General features: G+C 42.6%; 1 protein-coding gene across 2 annotated transcripts in view; it reads left to right on the plus strand.

Annotated features, from left to right (window-relative positions):
- Positions 1-1,650: 1,650 nt before the first annotated feature.
- Positions 1,651-18,818, plus strand: part of HSD17B4 (hydroxysteroid 17-beta dehydrogenase 4) — an 86,688-nt gene continuing 69,520 nt past the window's right edge. The window contains exons 1-3 of one of the 2 annotated variants that reach the window (XM_040444304.1): positions 1,651-1,751; positions 9,275-9,328; positions 17,900-18,007. In XM_040444304.1, the coding sequence (XP_040300238.1) occupies positions 1,691-1,751; positions 9,275-9,328; positions 17,900-18,007 (223 nt within the window). In that variant the 5' untranslated portion in view covers positions 1,651-1,690. Of the gene's footprint in view, positions 1,752-4,337; positions 4,500-9,274; positions 9,329-17,899; positions 18,008-18,818 lie in introns of those variants that run through there. The other variant, XM_040444305.1, reaches the window with a different exon arrangement.

Consider the following 18,818-nt stretch of genomic DNA (forward strand, 5'->3'; position numbering starts at 1 on the left):
TTCATCTCTTCTTGTTTTATTTTAGCTCCAAATGGAAGTTCTTATCTGTGCAATGTGGACTTTTCCCTATTTCACATTCCAAGCTCTGCAAGTGCAGGGTTAGAAAAAGGAAGCCCACAGGAGAAATGAAAAGAAACAGATTACAAAAAAAGTGTATGTTTGTCCTAATGCCCAATGCCAAGCAGGCCTAGGCTGGCCACTCTATGACTCAAGTGATCATCTAGATCAAGCTGTCATATTGGGAAAGAAAGGGCAGGAGGGAGATGGCTGAGCCTCATACCAGCTGAGAAGCAGTCTTGCCTGGCTTGCTGATCTGCACAGAAGATGAGAGGAAGCAGAAGAAAGTCCACTGTGTAGGTATAGGAAGTGAAAGGGAAATGGGGCTTGATTACTGCCTTTAGAGCATGATATCCTCACCGTGGTAAATGTGGTTCAAAACATGTGTCCTTGGCTATGCAGTAGGATTAGCCATCCCTCCTTCTTTGGGAGATCCATATTAAGTGGGGCCATAGGAAAGAGGGGCTAGATATGTCCTCTTGTTCATTGCTGTTGAAGGTATTCTCCAACAATAGGAAGTGGGTTCAGTCTGGCAGTAAAAAGAATATCTTTCACTGCACTATCATATCCTTTTATGCTCTCCCAGTTCACCATATACTGTTGGGACTAAGCCATAAAGCTTATTAGCATCTCTCTTAGAAGAGTAACCCCTTAGAAAAGAGACATCCATAAAATGGGAGCAAAGAGGACAAACTTAGGAGGAGTTCTGACCAGCAGGAAAGATTAAATAGAATTCTCATTGGGGAGAGGATGGAGAAAGATTAGGAAGGTAGCTGATAGGGGGTGTGGTTGGCTTGGGTTCTTCAGGGATGCAGCACTCCTTGGTCCCTCCCTGGGACCTGAGTTTGAAGAAATGAGACAATGAAAAGGATAATTTTGACTCTGAGAAGTCACTGCCATGCAAGTGACCTTGAATTATCAGAGGGTAACTGCAGCAGCATGGCAATGGTCTTGTTAGTGTATGGGATGAGCAAGCATTAGGTCCTACTCCTGTCTCTTTTGGCTCCTGGCTGGTATGGAAGAGATAGATACATACATACATATTTCTGATTTATTTTAAAATTGTATTTGAGTAATTTTTTTATTTGCCTACATATGTTTATGGGTCTAGACTTACACAGAAGTTGCTAAAACAGTTCAGAGAGTGACAAAGAATGCAGAGCAGATTCTAGGACTATCTAAGCCCATGCACTTTATCAGTAGCTAGAAGGGAAAAAAGAGGCCAGCATGGCTCCGCTTCTGCCAAACCTTTCCTCTCTGTTAAGGTGACATTTGGGCCAGAAGGAGGAGGGTGAAATCCTGAAAGATAGCATTCACCCTCAAACAGATGGAGTTGCCTTTAACTGGCAAGTTCAAGTGTCCTTTTTCGCCTCCCCTCCCACAAGAATGAGGATGTGAGGGTAACCTAAGAACACTAGAGAATAACTTACGCATAGATAGCAGTGCTCTGGTAGTGTATTAACTTCCAAGACTCTAGGTCTTAAATCTGTGCCGCCTCTCATTCATATTCAAAGCATATTTATTGGGGAATCATTGAAGACTAGCTGGTGCTTGGTCATGCCTGTTGGCCCTGGTCTGGGACAAGCCAGTGCCCAGTTGTGAGTCTGGGACATGGAGGACTGGCTCCCCAGCAATGGCTGAGAAATCCTTACTTCTGGCTCCTGTTGTAGGCCTTTGGCTGAAAGCACTTCAGAGTAAGTCACCTGGGTTCATTTTGTGCTTACATTTCTGTAAGTAGGAATAATGAACTCAGTCTTTTTTTTTCCCCCTTCCAACAGAAGAACTGGGTTACTGGATTAAGCAACAGAGATTACAACACTATATAAAAACAGATGTCCAGCTATTGCAACATCTTAAATCAGGGGAGTCTGGCGAATGGGCCAGTGCTTCCCTGTGGGTTCTAGCTTGAGGCTTTACTCAGTTGCTGAAATTCCATCATTCGTGGGTAGGAAGTAGGGACCTGGAGACCAATATTTCCTGAGTTGTCACACAGGGTTACTCTTGAACCTGGGATTCCCATTTGGCCTTGCCCCCGGCTCACTTGCAGGGCGAGCAGAGCTTGACTTCGAAATGCCAGCGGTTGAGGCCTCCAGTCGTTCTTCATGACCAGTAAGCAAAGAAGTTTGCCATTGGCCTGAACCGAGGAGCCTTTGGGCGGAGCAGAGGGTGGCAGCTGCGCAGGCCCGGAACTGAGAGGTGAGCTCCGCCTTTTAGGCGGCGCGTTCCCATTGGTTGGAGGCGATGCCTGGGCGGGGCAAGGTTCCGCCAGAAGTGAGGGGAAAGAATTCTTAACACCCTTATCCTCTTGTCTTTGGGTCCAGCGCGCTCTGGGCTGTCCTTCCTGGGTTTCAATGAGCAGCAGAATTCAGGGTTCAAACGTCATAAGGCAGATGTGGACAAATGACTAAGACAGCAGGGTGCTGGTTTAGTTTTCTGTGAAAGAAAGGACTGCTCTCTGGAGCTTTAGGCTTGAGTTCAAGGATACCAAAAACTCTCAGTGCTCTAGAATCACAGTTGTCTGTAGACAACTCCAGCTGTAGCTTCACTTCCCTTCCCAAATGCAGTTTGCCCTAAATCGAAGCCGTGTTCCCTTCAAAAGCTGCTCTTCTCTCACTATTCCTTATTTGAAGAATGGCCCACCATAACCTAGATTCTCAAGCCAGAAATACCGGTGTTCAATCGTTCCTCACATTCACAGTCAACCAATCACAAAGAGCTGACCCCATTTCCAGAAATATCTCCAGATTTTCCCTCTCCAACATTTCCTCTGTCTTACTTTGAATCTCCAAGATTTTTCCCAGTAGGTTTCTGCTCACCTTGTTCACTTCCAACCAATCGTCAATAATGAGGCAGAGTGAGCTTGCCACGATGTTAATGTGTAGTCTGGAGTAATCCTGCTTAAAACCATTTGCAATAAGTTAAAACACCTAAACATGATCTGACCGACTGGTTATTTCTGCGGCTTTACATCCTCCCTCCCCCGCATCTAGCTAGTGTTTCCATTGCCTGTAATATTCGTTGTTTGCAGAGCTCACTTTTTAAGGGTCTTTGGGCATCATCTCCTTTGGAAATTTCCCCTTTCACCCTAAGGATAGGGGCCGTTTATTTTGGCACTAGTTGCAGACCTGTACAGATTTGTCATGTGTTTTATCATGCTGTAGGGTTATGAAAGGCTTACCTTTAGTAACTTTGAACACCTCTGGAGGACCTGATTGTTCATCTGTAAACTTGTGTCTACCGCCTGTAAGTATTGAATCAGTGATAAATGAATGAATCACACCATATGACCTTTCTCTTTAAAAATTTTTTAACGTTTATTTATTTTTGAGCCACACACACACACACACACACACACACACACACACACAGTGTGAGTGGGGGAGGGGCAGAGAGAGAGGGAGAAACAGAATCCCAAGCAGGCTCCAGGCTCTGAGCTGTCAGCACAAAGCCCGACACCGGGACTGGAATCCACGAACCAGGAATCATGACCTGGGGCGAAGTCACCACCCAATCCACTGTGCCCTCTTTTTCTTTTCTTTTCTTTTCTTTTATTTCTTTTCTTTTCTTTTCTTTTCTTTTCTTTTCTTTTCTTTTCTTTCATGTTTTATTTTTGTGACAGCGCAAGTGGGGGAGGAGCAGAGAGAGTGAGAGACGAGGTCTGAAGCAGACTCTGCAGTGAGCAGTGAGTCTGATGCGGGGCTGGAACTCACAAACGTCCAGATCTTGACTTGAGCTGAAGTCCGACACTTAACCAACTGAGCAAACCAGACGCCCCCATATGACCTTGCTTAATATACAAAAGCGAAGGTCATTTAGGAGCACTTGTTAAAAGTTTGTTTTTGTTTTTGTCCCCCGAGTTTCTTCTTTGGGAGTTCACTGTCAGGGTCTAGGACTGTCCGTTTTTGACAGTTCTCGGATGATTTTCATGCATGAGGTTCAAGGATTACATTGTAAGAAATCTTTACCCATTGGTAAAGGTGCTTTTCTCAGAGGCTATGTCTTAAAGCTATTTAAGGCTAGGGCCAAAGTCCAGAAAACAGTTTTGAGTGAATGACAAAACTACAAGAGCATGGAGGTAAGCCTGGTGTCGTGTGAGCCATTTTACTGCACAGGTCCTAGGAGGTCCCACTACTTCCAGCAGCAGAAGTGGCCCTTTCAAGCCAAACCGCCTGAGCTGGCTCTTGCAGCCACGTGAAGCACGCCGGACTACATTTCCCAGAGTTCTAAGGGATTCTCGCGCGGGCGCACTTGGAAAACTACGGCGTCCTTCTTCCCTAAAACCTGCAGGTCACTCCCATCCCGCCTCCGCGTCTCCTCCTCTCCTTTCGGTCTCTCAGTCTGAGCTGCGGCATTTCGGTTTGTGTGCGTGTCGCAGGCAGGACTCATGGCCTCGCCGCTGCGATTCGACGGGCGGGTGGTACTGGTCACCGGCGCGGGGGGAGGTGAGCACGCGAAAGCCGGAGGGCAGACGCCGGTCTAGCTGTTGCACCCTGAGACCCCCTTTTCGTCCCAGGATACCCGCGCAGCCAGAGCTGCATTCCTGGCGTCGGGGCTGCGGGCAGCGGTGGGGCGGCGGAAGTAGGCGATTTGTGGAGACCCACTGGACCCGGTGGGCCGGGAGGGAGGACGGGTAACAGCTGTTCTTGGGTCGTCGACTCTGACGAGCAGGGAGAGGTGGGCCTGGCCAGCACTGAGTGGGGAGCCATCAACACCTCGTCACACAGTCCCGTGCAGCCCGCTTCCCGCCTCACCTTCCTTGTGGCCGCTTCCCAAGGCCTTGGGTCTTGCAAGACGGAGGCCGGGCTGGACTACGGCTTGCAGGACTGGGTAAAAGTTGCTAATGACGCTCGATCGCGACCCTTCTTGCGAATCTTAGGCCTGTCGTCAAGTCTTTTAAAGGTTGCAGGAAAGTCGTTCGCGGCAGGAACCTCCCGCCGCACCCACCCCCAGCAGAGGAGTTAGAGATGTCAGCCCCTTGCCTTTGAAAAGTCAACCATGCAGTGTTTCTTTTCATCTGTCGGTTGATTTGGGCATCTGGAGAAGTTCCTCTTTAAAGAAGTTATCTGATAAGAGTCTTCTGGTTGAAGTTTAAGTTGGTATGCTTATCAAGCCTCAAATGTCTACAGTAGTCAGGCAGGCGTTAGTGTGGGAGTGGAGTGGGGACAAACTGGTGGGCAGAGACATTTCTGAAGTAGACCAGATCTTCCTGTTTTTCGAGAGAAACAAAATGGAGATTTGTTTTGTGAAATAACCCCATTCTTGAAGGAGAAAAAACTAAAACCACTCATACCCATACCATACCCATACCGGTGCTTGGCAGTGTGATTTTACAGTGTTTCCCCTCTGTAACCACCACATGTAGGGATCTTGACCTTCAGTGCCTTTGAATCCCCTTTGGTGGTACCTTATATCTAAAATAGACCTAATGTGTAATTAATTTAAATTGTGTATTAACAGTCACATCAGTGGAATTATTCCAGTTGGTCCATTCGTATCTTTATATCTCCATTGATAGAATGGATTCTAATGCTGCCTTTTGAAAAGTGCTTTTAGTATTAATTGGTGGCCAAGTTTGTATTCCTCGCTATATTCATTCTAAAATGATCGTATGTCCTTAGGAAAACATTTGGTTTACACTTTGCTTTTGATGGAAATAATTAAGTGATGCACTCAGTGTTTTAAGCCTCTTTTGACAGTGAGTGATTCACAGTATGAAATGCATTTTGCACCAAGATTCAGTACACAGGTACATCATTTATATTTGAAGCAAGTTCCTGACATGGTACATAGTAAATGAAGTGCACTCTAAAATTTTCTATTCTCTTTCACTAAGTACATGCAGATTGCAAAACCTACGAAATTGATTTTGTGAATCATTAGAGTTGTGACTCGACAATTAAGGACTTAGTACCTCCTGTTTACAAACTGGTTTGTGTCTTAAAGAGCTGTGCAGACTTTCCATTGCCTGGATTATGATACAATCATTAGCTGTTGCCGATATGAGGGAGTTTTGTGGTGAAGTAGAGACTGTTCCAGATCATCATTGGGGAAGGGAGATAGGGATCAAATTCCAGTCCTGCCACAGAGACCATTGTCCTTGAGTCTTGGGGTTCTTATTTAGAGATCCAAACCCATTGAACTGAGGTAGTGCTGAACATCTCTGGAGAGGGTGTCCATGAATGCCTACTGGGCCTGTGTGGGAATTAGTCTGACTTCAATCCGCTCATATTCTGCAGCTAAAGGGAAATATATCTGCATTATTAAAGTGTTGTTGTGTAGCTCGAAATATAGGTTAGTTTAATGTATTTCAGGAGCAACAAAATGGGAGATTTATTACGTGAAATAACCTGATAGGAGAGGTTTAGAATTGTCCAGGCTTTATGTAAACACTTTTGCCATGATTGGTGGTACAACAGGGGAATAACAGGGTATAACAGCTGTTTATTAGCTGACTGAAATAGTTATTGGGGATGTAACTGTTGAGAGTGGAGGATTTGGGCCGGGAAAGAAGGGAGTCAGGCCATTTTGAATTCGAGATGGTTATGAGATTAGCAAATGTTGGATCTGGAGATAGTGAGAAGGGTGTGAGTAGGTGGAGATCCTGAAGTCAGGGGAGGGATTTGGAAGTCATCTGAATTCCTTAGACTGATAAAGCTACAGAGTGAAAGAGTCTAGGAAGCTATTCTCAGGGGCTCCATTAGAGTAGAGAGAAGTGTAAGCCATCGAAGAGAAACTGAACCAGCAGTTTGAGTTAAGAATCAACTGAGATTTAACAATGCTAAAGAAATTAAGGTCAAAAAAAAAAAAAAAGAGAGAAAGAAAGAAATGGAGGGGAGGGGGTGATTGGCAGTGTATTTAGGTGTGGGGGAGATTTAAGAGAGGATTTAAGAGATTAAGACAAAATGGAGGCTCTTGGATTTAACTTTTTGTGCCCTTGGCCCTTAAAGCCAAGTTGTGGGAAATGCAAAAGAGTGACATATTCAATCTCAGCCATCAAGAGCCTTCTAGTTTAAGTGGGTAGGCAGACTAATGGACATGAAGTAGTTAAATAATGTTTACCTAAGCACACATGTTAGAATCTGGAAGGACCTTACCAGTCTGCTATGGGCTAGTGGTATTGGAGGAAAAAGGAGGCTGTCATTTTTTATTTTGTGTGCAGATTTGTGTACAGTTTATATGAGCCTTTGTGATAAAAGTACATCACTTACAATCTTTTGAGAGAACTGTGTATCTTGATTTTAAGTTGAGGTAATTTTCTGATTAGGTCACTCTCTCTCCGAGAGACCTACCCTGTTCCTTTCATCTGATGATTTTCTACTGTGTTACCATTAATTTTGCATTCTGGTCATGAGCATGTGATTTCTTTAAACACCATGTTTAGAACAAGTGCTTCAGCCTTGCTTGTATAAAATATGAGAAGACTTGAGTTCTTGTATTGGCTGAGGTCTCTCTTATCCATTCAAAGTAGATTAACTTCTAAAAAATTTTCTGAAAAAGAGGCGCCTGGGTGGATCAGTTGGTTGAGTGTCCCACTCTTGCTTTTGGCTCATATCATGATCCCAGAGTTGTGGGATCAAGCCCTGAGTCAGGCTCAGCACTGAGCATGGAGCCTGCTTGGAGTTCATTTTTTTTCTCTCTCTCCCTCTGCCCCTCTTCCTGCTCTCTCTCTCTCTCTAAAAAAAAAAAAAAAAAAAAAAAAAGTGGTGAATTAACTTGTAAAATAAATTATTTGGTGATATCTTTCAGTTTTGGAAAACTGTCTTTTGGGTTCTTTCTTATTTGTATACTTCTTTATCCATTTAAATTAAATTTAAGCTACTAATCACATTTGCCAATCAATTTAAATAAAAAATGTATACATGCTAAAACAATTTAAACAATACAAAAGCAAGCATTCCTCTCTTTAAATGTCTACTAATTTCTGAGAGAGTGAGAGAGACGGCATGAGTTTACTTACTTTTGAGAGGCAGAGAGAGAAGGAGACACAGAATCTGAAGCAGGCTCCAGGCTCCAAGCTGTGGGGCTTAAACCCATGGACCACGAGATCACAACCTGAGCTGAAGCTGGACACTCAACCGACTGAGCCACCCAGGCGCCCTGCAAGAATTCCTCCCTTGGTTGCTAGTCACACACTTCTGTTTCCCAGAAAACTCCTAAGTGTATATATATTTTCAGATAACAAATTTACACCTCATACCTTTGAGTCAGAATTAAATATTTTTTGTGTTTGGTGATTATGTAGTCAGGGTTCAGTGCAGGATATAGAAATCTCTAGATATTTGGAGCAGGAAAGGATTTAACACAGGCACTGGGTCTTAGGCACTTCCTCTTGCATTGACTTGGGGAAAGATATGGAAGTGGTTCATTAAGGGAGCTACTACCCCTGCAGCTGCTTCTGGAACTGCTGCAGCCCAAACAGCCCTGGATATCAAGGATCTAGAGAATGGAAGGTGCTGTCCAGAGATTAGGGAGCTAGATCAACAAGTTGCCCCTATAACCACTGTTTCCTTGTTTTCTTTTCTCTTTCTTTTCTCTTTCTTTTCTTTTTCTTTACTTTCCTTTTCTTTCTTTCTTTCTTTCCTTCCTTCCTTCCTTCCTTCCTTCCTTCCTTCCTTCTTTCTTTTTCTTTTGTTTATTTATTTATTTTGAAAGCGAGAGAGTGAGCAGAGGAGGGGCAGAGAGAGAGAGGGAGAGAGAGAATTCCAAGCAGCCTCTGTGCTGTCAGCACACAGCCCAACACAGGGCTCGGTCTTATAAACCATGAGATCATGACCTGAGCTGAAATCAAGAGTCAGATGCTCAACTGATTGAGCCACCCAGGTTCCCCACTCACTGTTTCTTAATATCTAGGAAACTTCAAGAATCAGCCTCTTAACCAACAGCAACAGCCAGAAGTCACAGTAAGGTAACTTTTGCCTCCTTTCCACCTTCCAGGTAGGCAAATACATGTAATGGTGGTGCCCACATCGAGCCAGCCTAGCAGCTAGGTAGAGGGGTAGGAAATGGTAGGCAGAATAGATAGAAAATATAGTTTTAAGCTTTCAGACCTCTATAGGTTGAAGAAGGTAAAATAGATGTTGAGAGTACCAATGAAGACACTACCACTGTAATATAATTAATTCCTCACCAGTTACTTTGAAATAGGGGTTGATTTGAGCAGACCAAAAAAATGATGCCAACATTTGGTCAACTTTCTGATTATTTTATTTTTCATTAGGACTGGGCCGAGCCTATGCCCTGGCATTTGCAGAAAGAGGTGCATCAGTTGTTGGTAAGTTGATATTTTTCTTTTTAATGAGTAGCTGGTATTTAAAGTAGACTCTTCACAAGTCAGCCAGCTTTGCCTTTATAGCAAATAATTTGCCCAAGTCAGATTTCATCACTGGTTAATTTCTTCTGCCAGCACAATTGTCCGCCTTGAGAATGACTTTATAACTTACTTTTTAAAGTAGACTAGTTTCACAGACTTTGCACATGAACAGAATTGATAAAGATGGTCAGGCATTTATTGTATAAAAGGAAGTTCTTGAATTTGGTAAATTGCCAGCTGTAAGTTTTTGAGATAGAAGTCTGGTTCGAGATGAATCTGTGTAAGTAAGTATATTGATAAGAATAAGAAGTATTTTGAGGACTAGAAGTTTGGAGTCAGAGAATCCAAAGTATGTTGTTGCTGTTTTTTTTTAAACCTCTTTCATTAAAATTTTTCACATGGAAGCTTTTTGCAACACATTTTAAAAGTTTTAATTGGAGAGGCAGTTGCATGAATTTGATTATGGCTCATCAGTTAGAAGATGCTGTACTGAAGAATCCCAAAGGTGGGAGGTTGTAGGAATCTAAACGTTTTGGACTGACATGAATCCACACAGGAGTGGATTCGTCTTCAGCCATTCCTTTGTGGGGAATAAATGAATGAGTATTCAGTGCAGGGTAGGTGGGTAAGGCAGATGATATGGCCCAATATTTATTAGTATCTTTGCTGGGATAAAATTGTTCGCCCATGATGACTTTCTATAGCCCTTTTTTCTACCTCTTACTAAGGAATACAGAGAAACAAATTTCCTCCAATTTGTTTATGGAGCCATGCATAACAAAAGGGTAAGTGCATAGCCTGGTTTTCTAAACAACACCCAAACAGGACATTTGAATATACTCTTCTCCCTCAGTGTGGATCCGTTGCTTATCTTTTTTTTTTTTTTTTAATTTTTTAAAATGTTTATTCATTTTTGAGAGAGAGAGAGAGAGACAGAGTGCAAGTTGGGGAGAGGCAGAGAGAAAGGGAGGCACAGAAACCCAAGTAGTCTCCAGGCTCTGAGCTGTTAGCACAGAGCCTGATGTGAGCCCAAACCCATGAACTGTGAGATCATGGCCTGAACCGAAGTCGGACACTTAACCGACTGAGCCACCCAGGTGCCCCTATGTAGCTTACCTTTATGGAAGGGACACAGAGTCTTTGGATGTTCCTTGCTTAAGGTCATGTCCACTGTCCATTAATCCCATCTTCTTGTGACAAGGACACATTTTGATATTGTGGAATTTAGCTAGAGGGTATATAGTTCCGGCCCTCTTTGCCACATTTTCCCAAGATATTTCATGTTTTTACTGTTTTGTCTTTTTTTTTTTCTTTTGCTATCCATTTCTTAATATTATTAACTTTTAACTTTTATGCATTTACATTTTTTTTTCTACTCACTTCTGTAAGTATAAGGTCCTTGTTTTATCTTCTCTATCTCCTATAGGACCTGGAATATATCCTTGTGCAAAGAAGGTACTTTGTTCCTTGGGGCCATTATTGTTTGAAGCAGACTCGTTCTGGAGGGAATGGGGGAGGGCCTGGTGTGTGTTTGAGACTGGTTGGATAAAGTCCTACTTGTCGTGATTAAGTATAATCTTAGTTTATAAACTTGTTTTGGAGAGAAATTTACAGCAATGTGTGTTTGTGTGGATTAGGTTTCCTATATTTTTGTGTTACCGCTGAACTTACTAAATTGGGGAGAGGAGTTTTTGAGTTCCAGCAAGCAGATAAATAGGCATGGCATGTCCCTTAGCGGAGTGTTGCCACAAGTGCTGGTAGAACTCTGGCGAGGCAGGTAGTTTTGCCCCTTGGAAAAATATTTGTCAAACTTGATTGAAGAGCCAGATGTAGTTTGGTGGAGGGGAGAAGTCAGACTGTGTCATACTGCTTAGCTTTTGGCTGATATTTTCTACAGCTTTTTATTCTGTGACTTACCCATGAGCTTTCTAGGCCAGCCGTGAGTTGTGTTCTTCCCCGACCACTGCTGCCCTCTCTTTCAGCTTTTGAAAACCTAGATGCCCTGCTTCCGGGGTGCCTCACACACACTAATGTTTCTCCTTTGTTAATGTTAGTTCTGCTCGTGTATGTTTTACATGAGTAAGAAAAAGTAGAGGAATAAGTAAACCTGGAATGGCGTGACATCAGAACGTCTCGTTTGTGGGAGGGTGATTCCTCCGATAATTTTATGACTAGCTCAGAGTCCAGTAAGAAGTAAGAACAGAGGGATAGAAGAACTTGTTTCTCATATAAGTCAACTTATGTCAGGTTATGCCGGATAAACAAATGTGTCTCAGTGATGTAGAATAATAAAGGATTATTTCATGTTTTTTGTGAGCTTTCAGCTTCTGGTCAGCTGTGTCTCTGCTCTAAGCATCTTCCTAATTTCAGGATTCCAGTTAAAGGAGCAGCTCTGTCTGGGACATTGCTGGTGGTGGATGGATGAGAAATACCAGTGGGTCTGCTTGGTGGCTCTGAAATCCACTCCACTCACGTTTCAGTGACCAAAGGAAATCACTTGGCCAAGCATCACTTAAGATATTCTCTAACTCTGTATTAATATGATTGCTATGTTTTTTTTTTAAATAGAGTTTTTTTTTTTAAGTTTATTATTTTTTTTCGAGAGAGAGACCGTGCAAAAACAGGGGAGAGGCAGAGAGAGAGAATCCCAAGCAGGCTCTACACTGTCTCTGTGGAGCTGGACATGGGGCTTGATCTCATGAACCATGAGATCATGACCTGAGCTGAAATCAAGAGTTGGACGCTTAACCGACTAAGCCACCAGGGCGCCCCTGATTGCTGTGTTTTATGTTGCATAATAGAAAACCTTAGGGGAGGTTTCAGTCTGGGCATAAGGACTGCTCAGCCTTTGGCTAATAGTTACAACAAAGGATGTTTGGTTTTCTAGAAACTACAACTTACAGGAAATGTTTGCCCATATTTGAAGGGAATGCTGGGAGTGGAATAGTTTTGAATTTTGCTCAGTAGGTGAGCCGTGTCCACTACTCTAAATATTAAGTTTTCTCTTGAGGGCACGAACATGAAAAAAGCTGAAGTTGTGCAGCAAGAAGAACCTCTTCTTTGACAGTAAGCAAGGAGGAAAGTTTTCTGTTCTTGAGCTGGAGAAGTAGCACCTTTGGGTAACCCAAATCCTAATCCTCTTGTGTGAGGTGGGCACCATTTCTTTCCTGGGCTACAGTTACACAGTGACTGGTAAAGGTGCCTTTCAGATTCTTGGGGGCTGATGCCAGAGCCCATGTTTCTACCCCTCTGTGATCCTCACGGCCAAAAGCTGAACCGTGGTGGGGAAAGTGAGCTGCCTTTGAAGTTAGGTCACGTTTCCAGTCCTGGCCATACTGCCTAATTGTGTGACCTCTCACACACTATTGGTAACCACCTTGTCTGACTTTCAGGATTATGGTAGGGGTTCAGTGGCATCAACAATTTGATGTCTTTCTAAGGGGAAAGCAAGGAGCCAGTAGTCAGGACTGCCTGCCACGTGCTGGGCACTGTGCTCAGGACTTGGATATATGTCACAACTCACGGGCATCCCAGCCTCCTTATCTAACACGTGTTTCTTTTCTAGATTCTTAGAGAAAAGGGCCTGCCTTATGTACTGAGGTATTCTCTTCCCGTGTGAGCATAGTGCTTCGCTTAGTAATCAGTCAAGACCTACGTGCTGATGAAGGGAATGGGTTACATGACACACGGAGATCACGAGAAAGCACATGTGGATTCCGGCTCATAATAAATGACCTACCCATGCAACGCTCACGTCTTCCCCAGATGCTTCCTATGACTGTCACTAACCCAGGTTATGGGTGACAGCCTGTAAAGATAGCTTTAGAATAGCTCTTAGCCATTTATCGCTTAAAAACCCTGGTTTTGAGAAACTAAAAGTAATCCATACTTTTTTGTAGCATCATCTGGGCTCATTTATTCATCCAGCACTTAATTTACTGGGTGCTTATTAGGTAGCAAGCATTGCTCTAGGAGTCCAGGAGGTGGAGTGGGGAATAAAACTGACAGGGGCCCGGCTTTCACAGAGCTGACGTTCTAGGGGTGCGTGGTGGGGAGACAGACAGTGAATACCTGTGTATATATATCAGATAACGATATGGAGAGAAAACCAGAGAGCTCTTAGGAGAGACCTACAGGCAGGGGACAAGATGGGGGGCCCAGGAGCCTATGTGCCTCATAGTGCAGCCACAGTGCCTCTGTGTTGAGGCAGGGGCAGGCTCAGCATGTTTGGGGTCAATGAGAGGGCCGGTGCAGCTGCAGCAAAATCATCACAGGGAACAAAACCAAGAGATGAGGGCAGAGAGTTCACAGGAGGCCAGGGTGCATAAGACCATGTAGTTCTGAGTCAGGACCGGCTTTTACCCTGATGGAGATGGGAAGCCTTTGGCGAGTGCGAATGGCAGAGCAGCATGCCCTAATTTAAATTTTATTTATTTTAATTTTTTTAAGTTTATGTGAGAGAGAGAGAGAGAGAGAGAGAGAGAGAGAGAAAACATGAGTCGGGGAGGGGCAGAGAGAGAAGGAGAGGGAGAATCCAAGCTGGCTCTGCACTGTCAGCACGGAGCCTGACATGGGGCTTGATTGAACTCATAAACTGCGAGATCATGACCTGAACTGAAGTTGGATGCTTAACCGACTGAGCCACCCAGGCGCCCCGAAGTTTTAAATGGATCACTCTGCTTGCCATGTGGAGAATGATTGCAGAGGAGCAAGGGTCTTAGAAGTGGAGGAGGATGATGGGCTCGTTGGGGCTTTTATACTACTAACTCCTCTTGTACACTCTTGTGATTTTCCACGAAAAAAGAGAGGGGGTGGGTAAGAAGTGGAAACAGAGAGTCCTGTCAAGATATTGCAGTAATGCATGTAAGAGATGGTGGTGATTTAAACAGGTCATAGGAGTGTAGGTGGTACAAAGGGGTTAAATTCTGGGTATATCGTGAAGGTAGATATGGCAGGATTTGCTGATTTGCTAATGTGGGTTGCAAGGGAAGGCAGAGGATAGAATGGCCATTTACTGAGACAAGAAGCCCTGAAGGAGGGCCAGATGGGCAGAGAGGAGGCGCTCCTGGTAGACTTTCAGACAGTTATTAAGTAGGCATTGGGATACGCGACTAGTGGGGGACACAGGCGAACTATATAAATCTGGAGATTCTCAGTGTATAGGTGGTATTTGAAGCCAGAGGACTGGATCAGGTTACCCAGGTAGTAAGTATGAATGAGAAAGAGAAGAGGTCCGAGGACTGAACTCTGGATGATCAGTTTCCCACTTTCTGTTTTTTCTCCCAGTAAAGATACCTTTGATGCCATCTTGTTGTTGAGACAGGAGAATTGGTTACTGGAACCTAATTTAAGACGCCCCTACCTTGACACTACCTCTACCCCTACATCTGCACTGCGTCCACATTTTGTGGTCCTTCAAATATTTAGATACATTTATGGCTCTCTGGAGAAGATTCCTGATGAACTAGGCTGATGAGCAGTGAAAATAGTATGGCGACTCCGTGTTGTTCTCTTTTCATTTAGTGGAAAAAATTACACCCTTTTTAGGATAAAAGAGACTTGTTTACAGCATTAGAGGCACTGTTAGTTCGTCCGCGCTCTAGTCTGGGTTTGCCATTTCATACTGCCTTGGAGCTTGGGGCAGGTTTCCTAACTTGTCCAAACTTTCCTTATCCGTGAAAGTTGGAACAGCTGTTCCCACCAGCTTCCTAAGAAGGTCTATGGAGATCAGAGGCAGCAGTGTACCTCATGGCTGTCTACAAATGCACAGTTTACGTTCCCAGTGTAAGGTAGCATTGGTATTTTATTTTTTTTTGAGATGTTTTTTTTTCAACGTTTATTTTTGGGACAGAGAGAGACAGAGCATGAACGGGGGAGGGGCAGAGAGAGAGGGAGACACAGAATTGGAAACAGGCTCCAGGCTCTGAGCCATCAGCCCAGAGCCTGACGCGGGGCTCGAACTCACGGACCGCGAGATCGTGACCTGGCTGAAGTCGGACGCTTAACCGACTGCGCCACCCAGGCGCCCCTAGCATTGGTATTTTAAAAATATACTTACTTACTATTATTCCTTCGCCACACTTTTGAGTGGTAACAGTGTCACACAGTATGGATACATGTCTCTTTGCATAATACAGTGGCTAAAAAAGGTTTTCACAAAAGCAGAGTGCTTTTGTAGTTCAGGTTGTAACCCTCTGAGTTAGGTCAGGTGATGATGGCATGACCGATGGGGGTCACGGTTAACTTAGTGCACTCTCATGTAAAGACTTGTCTTAAATAAGTCTGTCTCACATTGTTTCATTGCATATCATTGACCTCAGTGAATTATTTACCCAGGCTTCAGTGCTTACGTGTTTGGTTGTACTTTGAACAGTTTCCACTTGAGGGTAGTGTTCTGTTGCACAACAGAGCAGTTGTTTCTTTACTTAAATATCCCGTTTGCCAATTCGCTTTTGAACTTTTCCTTACTTAGTTAAAAAGGCTCTTAAAAGACTTTTAGCTGCATGTCTTAAAATCTTGATTTTTTTTTTACTGGTTGTTTCCTGTCATTGGAATAATTGCACGGAAATGGACATTTCATAGGAATTGAGTCTTGAGAATCTTTTCTTCATCTCTTGAGGGATAATGTAAACCTCTTTTCATTACTTTGTGCCTCCATACCGGTTTGTATTTGTGGTAAGACAATAAGACTGTATCATTAGAAAAATGTATCCCAGGCCACATTTTGAGAAGCGCATTTCCTTAAAAACGTTATGTGAAAATACACCTGACTTAGTGGATTTTCAGTATGGCTAGGCCTTGGCTTTTTCTAATGTCTCTCTTTTTTATTTTAATATTTATTTACTTTTGAAAGAGCCCAAGCAGGGGAGGGGGACAGAGGATCCAAAGCAGGCTCTGCACTAACAGCAGTGAGCCTGATGTGGGGCTTGAACTCATGAACTGTGACATCATGACTTGAGCCAAAGTCAGGCACTCAACTGACTGAGCCACCAGGTGCCTTGGTATTGGCTTTTTCTCTGCATCATTCTTTCGTCTCTTTAATCACCCAGTCCCACCAGCCTTGACTTCCATCCAAAGGGGGGGAAAAAAAAAGAAAAACTATTCAAAAGAAAAAAAAATTTTTTCCGTATGTGGCAACTGTCAATTTGGTAATGTTAAAAAAACTTTAAATTTTAGTATATGCTACCATGCCATTTATTAACTGGTAAATTTTTTACTCCCCAAATGTTCATCTTGCGAAGTAAATTATTTCTTTGTCCCAGGTGTTTTTATTAAATTGTGTTTTTCAAGTTCTTTGGTCTTGCTCTATATATCGTTTCATTAGGTTTTGCATACTGTTATATAAATTTTACCTTAAATTATCACATAAAACTAACTTTATTATTTGTCCCCATTCTTTAGTTTTGTTACCTTAATACACTTGTTGCTAAAATCTGTGCAGGGGCGCCTCAGTTGGTTAAATGTCTGACTTCAGCTCAGGTCACCATCTCACGGTTTGTGAGTTCAAGCCCCGTATCGGTCTCTTGTGCTGACAGCTCAGAGCCTGGAGCCTGCTTTGGATTCTGTGTCTTCCTCTCTCTCTGCCCCAACCCTGTTCTGTCTCTGTTTCTCTCAAAAATACATAAACATTAAAGAAACAAAAAAGATTGATTAGTCATCATTAAAAAAAAAAAAGAAATAAAATGTGTGCATTATTGTAGTCATCCCATACTTAATTTTCAGTAGATGAGAAAGTCTTTGAGGACAGACACCACTTTTACACATCTTTGTGCCTCTCCGTAGATTTCCTTGCTAATAGTAAATGCTCAATTAATGTTTATACCTTTATGGCTGGATATAGGGAGATGCTATGTAGTGAGCGTGGTCACTTGTTTAACATATAATAATGGAGTCATGGTATCAATCAGTGACTGAATGCGTGAGTTTTATATGTAGTTTCTGATCTCTTTTAATAAATAATCTTTCTCTCTTTTATTGTAGACCCTGATACAATATGTTTTATGAATACTTATCTTCTTTTTGCTGAAATTGGGTTGAATCACGTTCTTTTTCTTTCCAAAAAAGGAAAACCATTGCAAAGTTGAACATTTCATGACATGAGCCTGTGTTTAATACCTGCTTCATATCTGTATCTAAAAACAAAGACGCATGTTTGAAAGTGTGTATCTCATGTTGTGTTTGTTTTTTTATTAAGGTTTATTTATTTATTTTGAGAGAGCGTTATGCTTGCGAGCAGGGAAGGGGCAGAGAGAGAGTGAGAGAAAATCCCATGCAGGCTCCACTCTGTCAATGCAGAGCCCTACTTGGGGCTCAAACTCGTGAACCGTGAGATCACAACCTGAGCTGAAATCAGGACTCGGATGCTTAACTGACTTAGCCACCCAGGCGCCTGTCATGGCGTGTTTAATGAGATGGGGTTACCGAAGGAAGGAATTGAAGAGGTGACTGAAGAAATATATTCACTGTAGGATTTTGTTTCCAATTCGTATTTGGACTGTCTAGAAATGACTTGTATATGTTTTTGCATTGCAGTGAATGACCTAGGTGGGGACTTCAGGGGAGTTGGTAAAGGCTCCTCTGCTGCTGATAAGGTTGTTGAAGAAATAAGAAGTAAAGGTGGAAAAGCCGTGGCCAACTATGGTAGGATATTCGAAAGAACTATACTCTTTTATTCTCCTTCAATTAACGCTTTTGCTCCCATTAATGATCATTGAACAAATACCTCAGCATTCCATTGTGATTAGGAGATTAGATTTTTTTTCTGAGTCAGCCAAATCTGTTTGGCTATCTATCTTATATAACATATGAGGTTTTCATAAACTTTTGGTGTAGATTATTTCATGAGTCTAGCTTTTAGCATATTGTTTATGTAATATTTTTATTAATAAGCACATGATAAAATCAGTAAATTATTAATAATGTGGATATGAATATGCTCTTGTTCTTGGAAGACCTATTTTAGCTAAAACATTTTATGTATTTCTACAGAGTAACATGAGATTCTTCTTTTAAAAATTGTTTTAGAACAGCTCTTGAAGTAATACAGCGTGGGAAGTGAAATGCCCCCTTTCTCTACCACTGCGTTCCATTTTGCATAAGTAATCATTGCTTATGTAACTTTCTTACCTGTAGAAAAACTTAAGACTCAAAGTTAGGCATTAAAATGAAGCCAGGAGGAAAACCGCATTTGGTACGTTGATTATAATTGTATCTGTAAGGAACCTTCTCAAACAGAAATGAGTACTTACTGACTTCTCTGCAAATCAGATTGTTTTTATTGGCCAGAGATAAAATTAGATTGCCAGTGACTTCATTTTGAAATTTTAAGGGAAGGGAAATAGGACATGATTTGTTTTGAGTGTTCCAGGGAATAATGAGACAGACGTCTTAGCATCTTCTTCACACTGAGGATCTAGAAAAATGTTTTCAACTTTTTTTTTTTTTTTTTTAA

This window comes from Herpailurus yagouaroundi, unplaced genomic scaffold (genome assembly GCF_014898765.1).
Source record: "Herpailurus yagouaroundi ecotype Mexico unplaced genomic scaffold, PumYag 192, whole genome shotgun sequence".
In the NCBI taxonomy this organism is placed as follows: domain Eukaryota; kingdom Metazoa; phylum Chordata; class Mammalia; order Carnivora; family Felidae; genus Herpailurus; species Herpailurus yagouaroundi.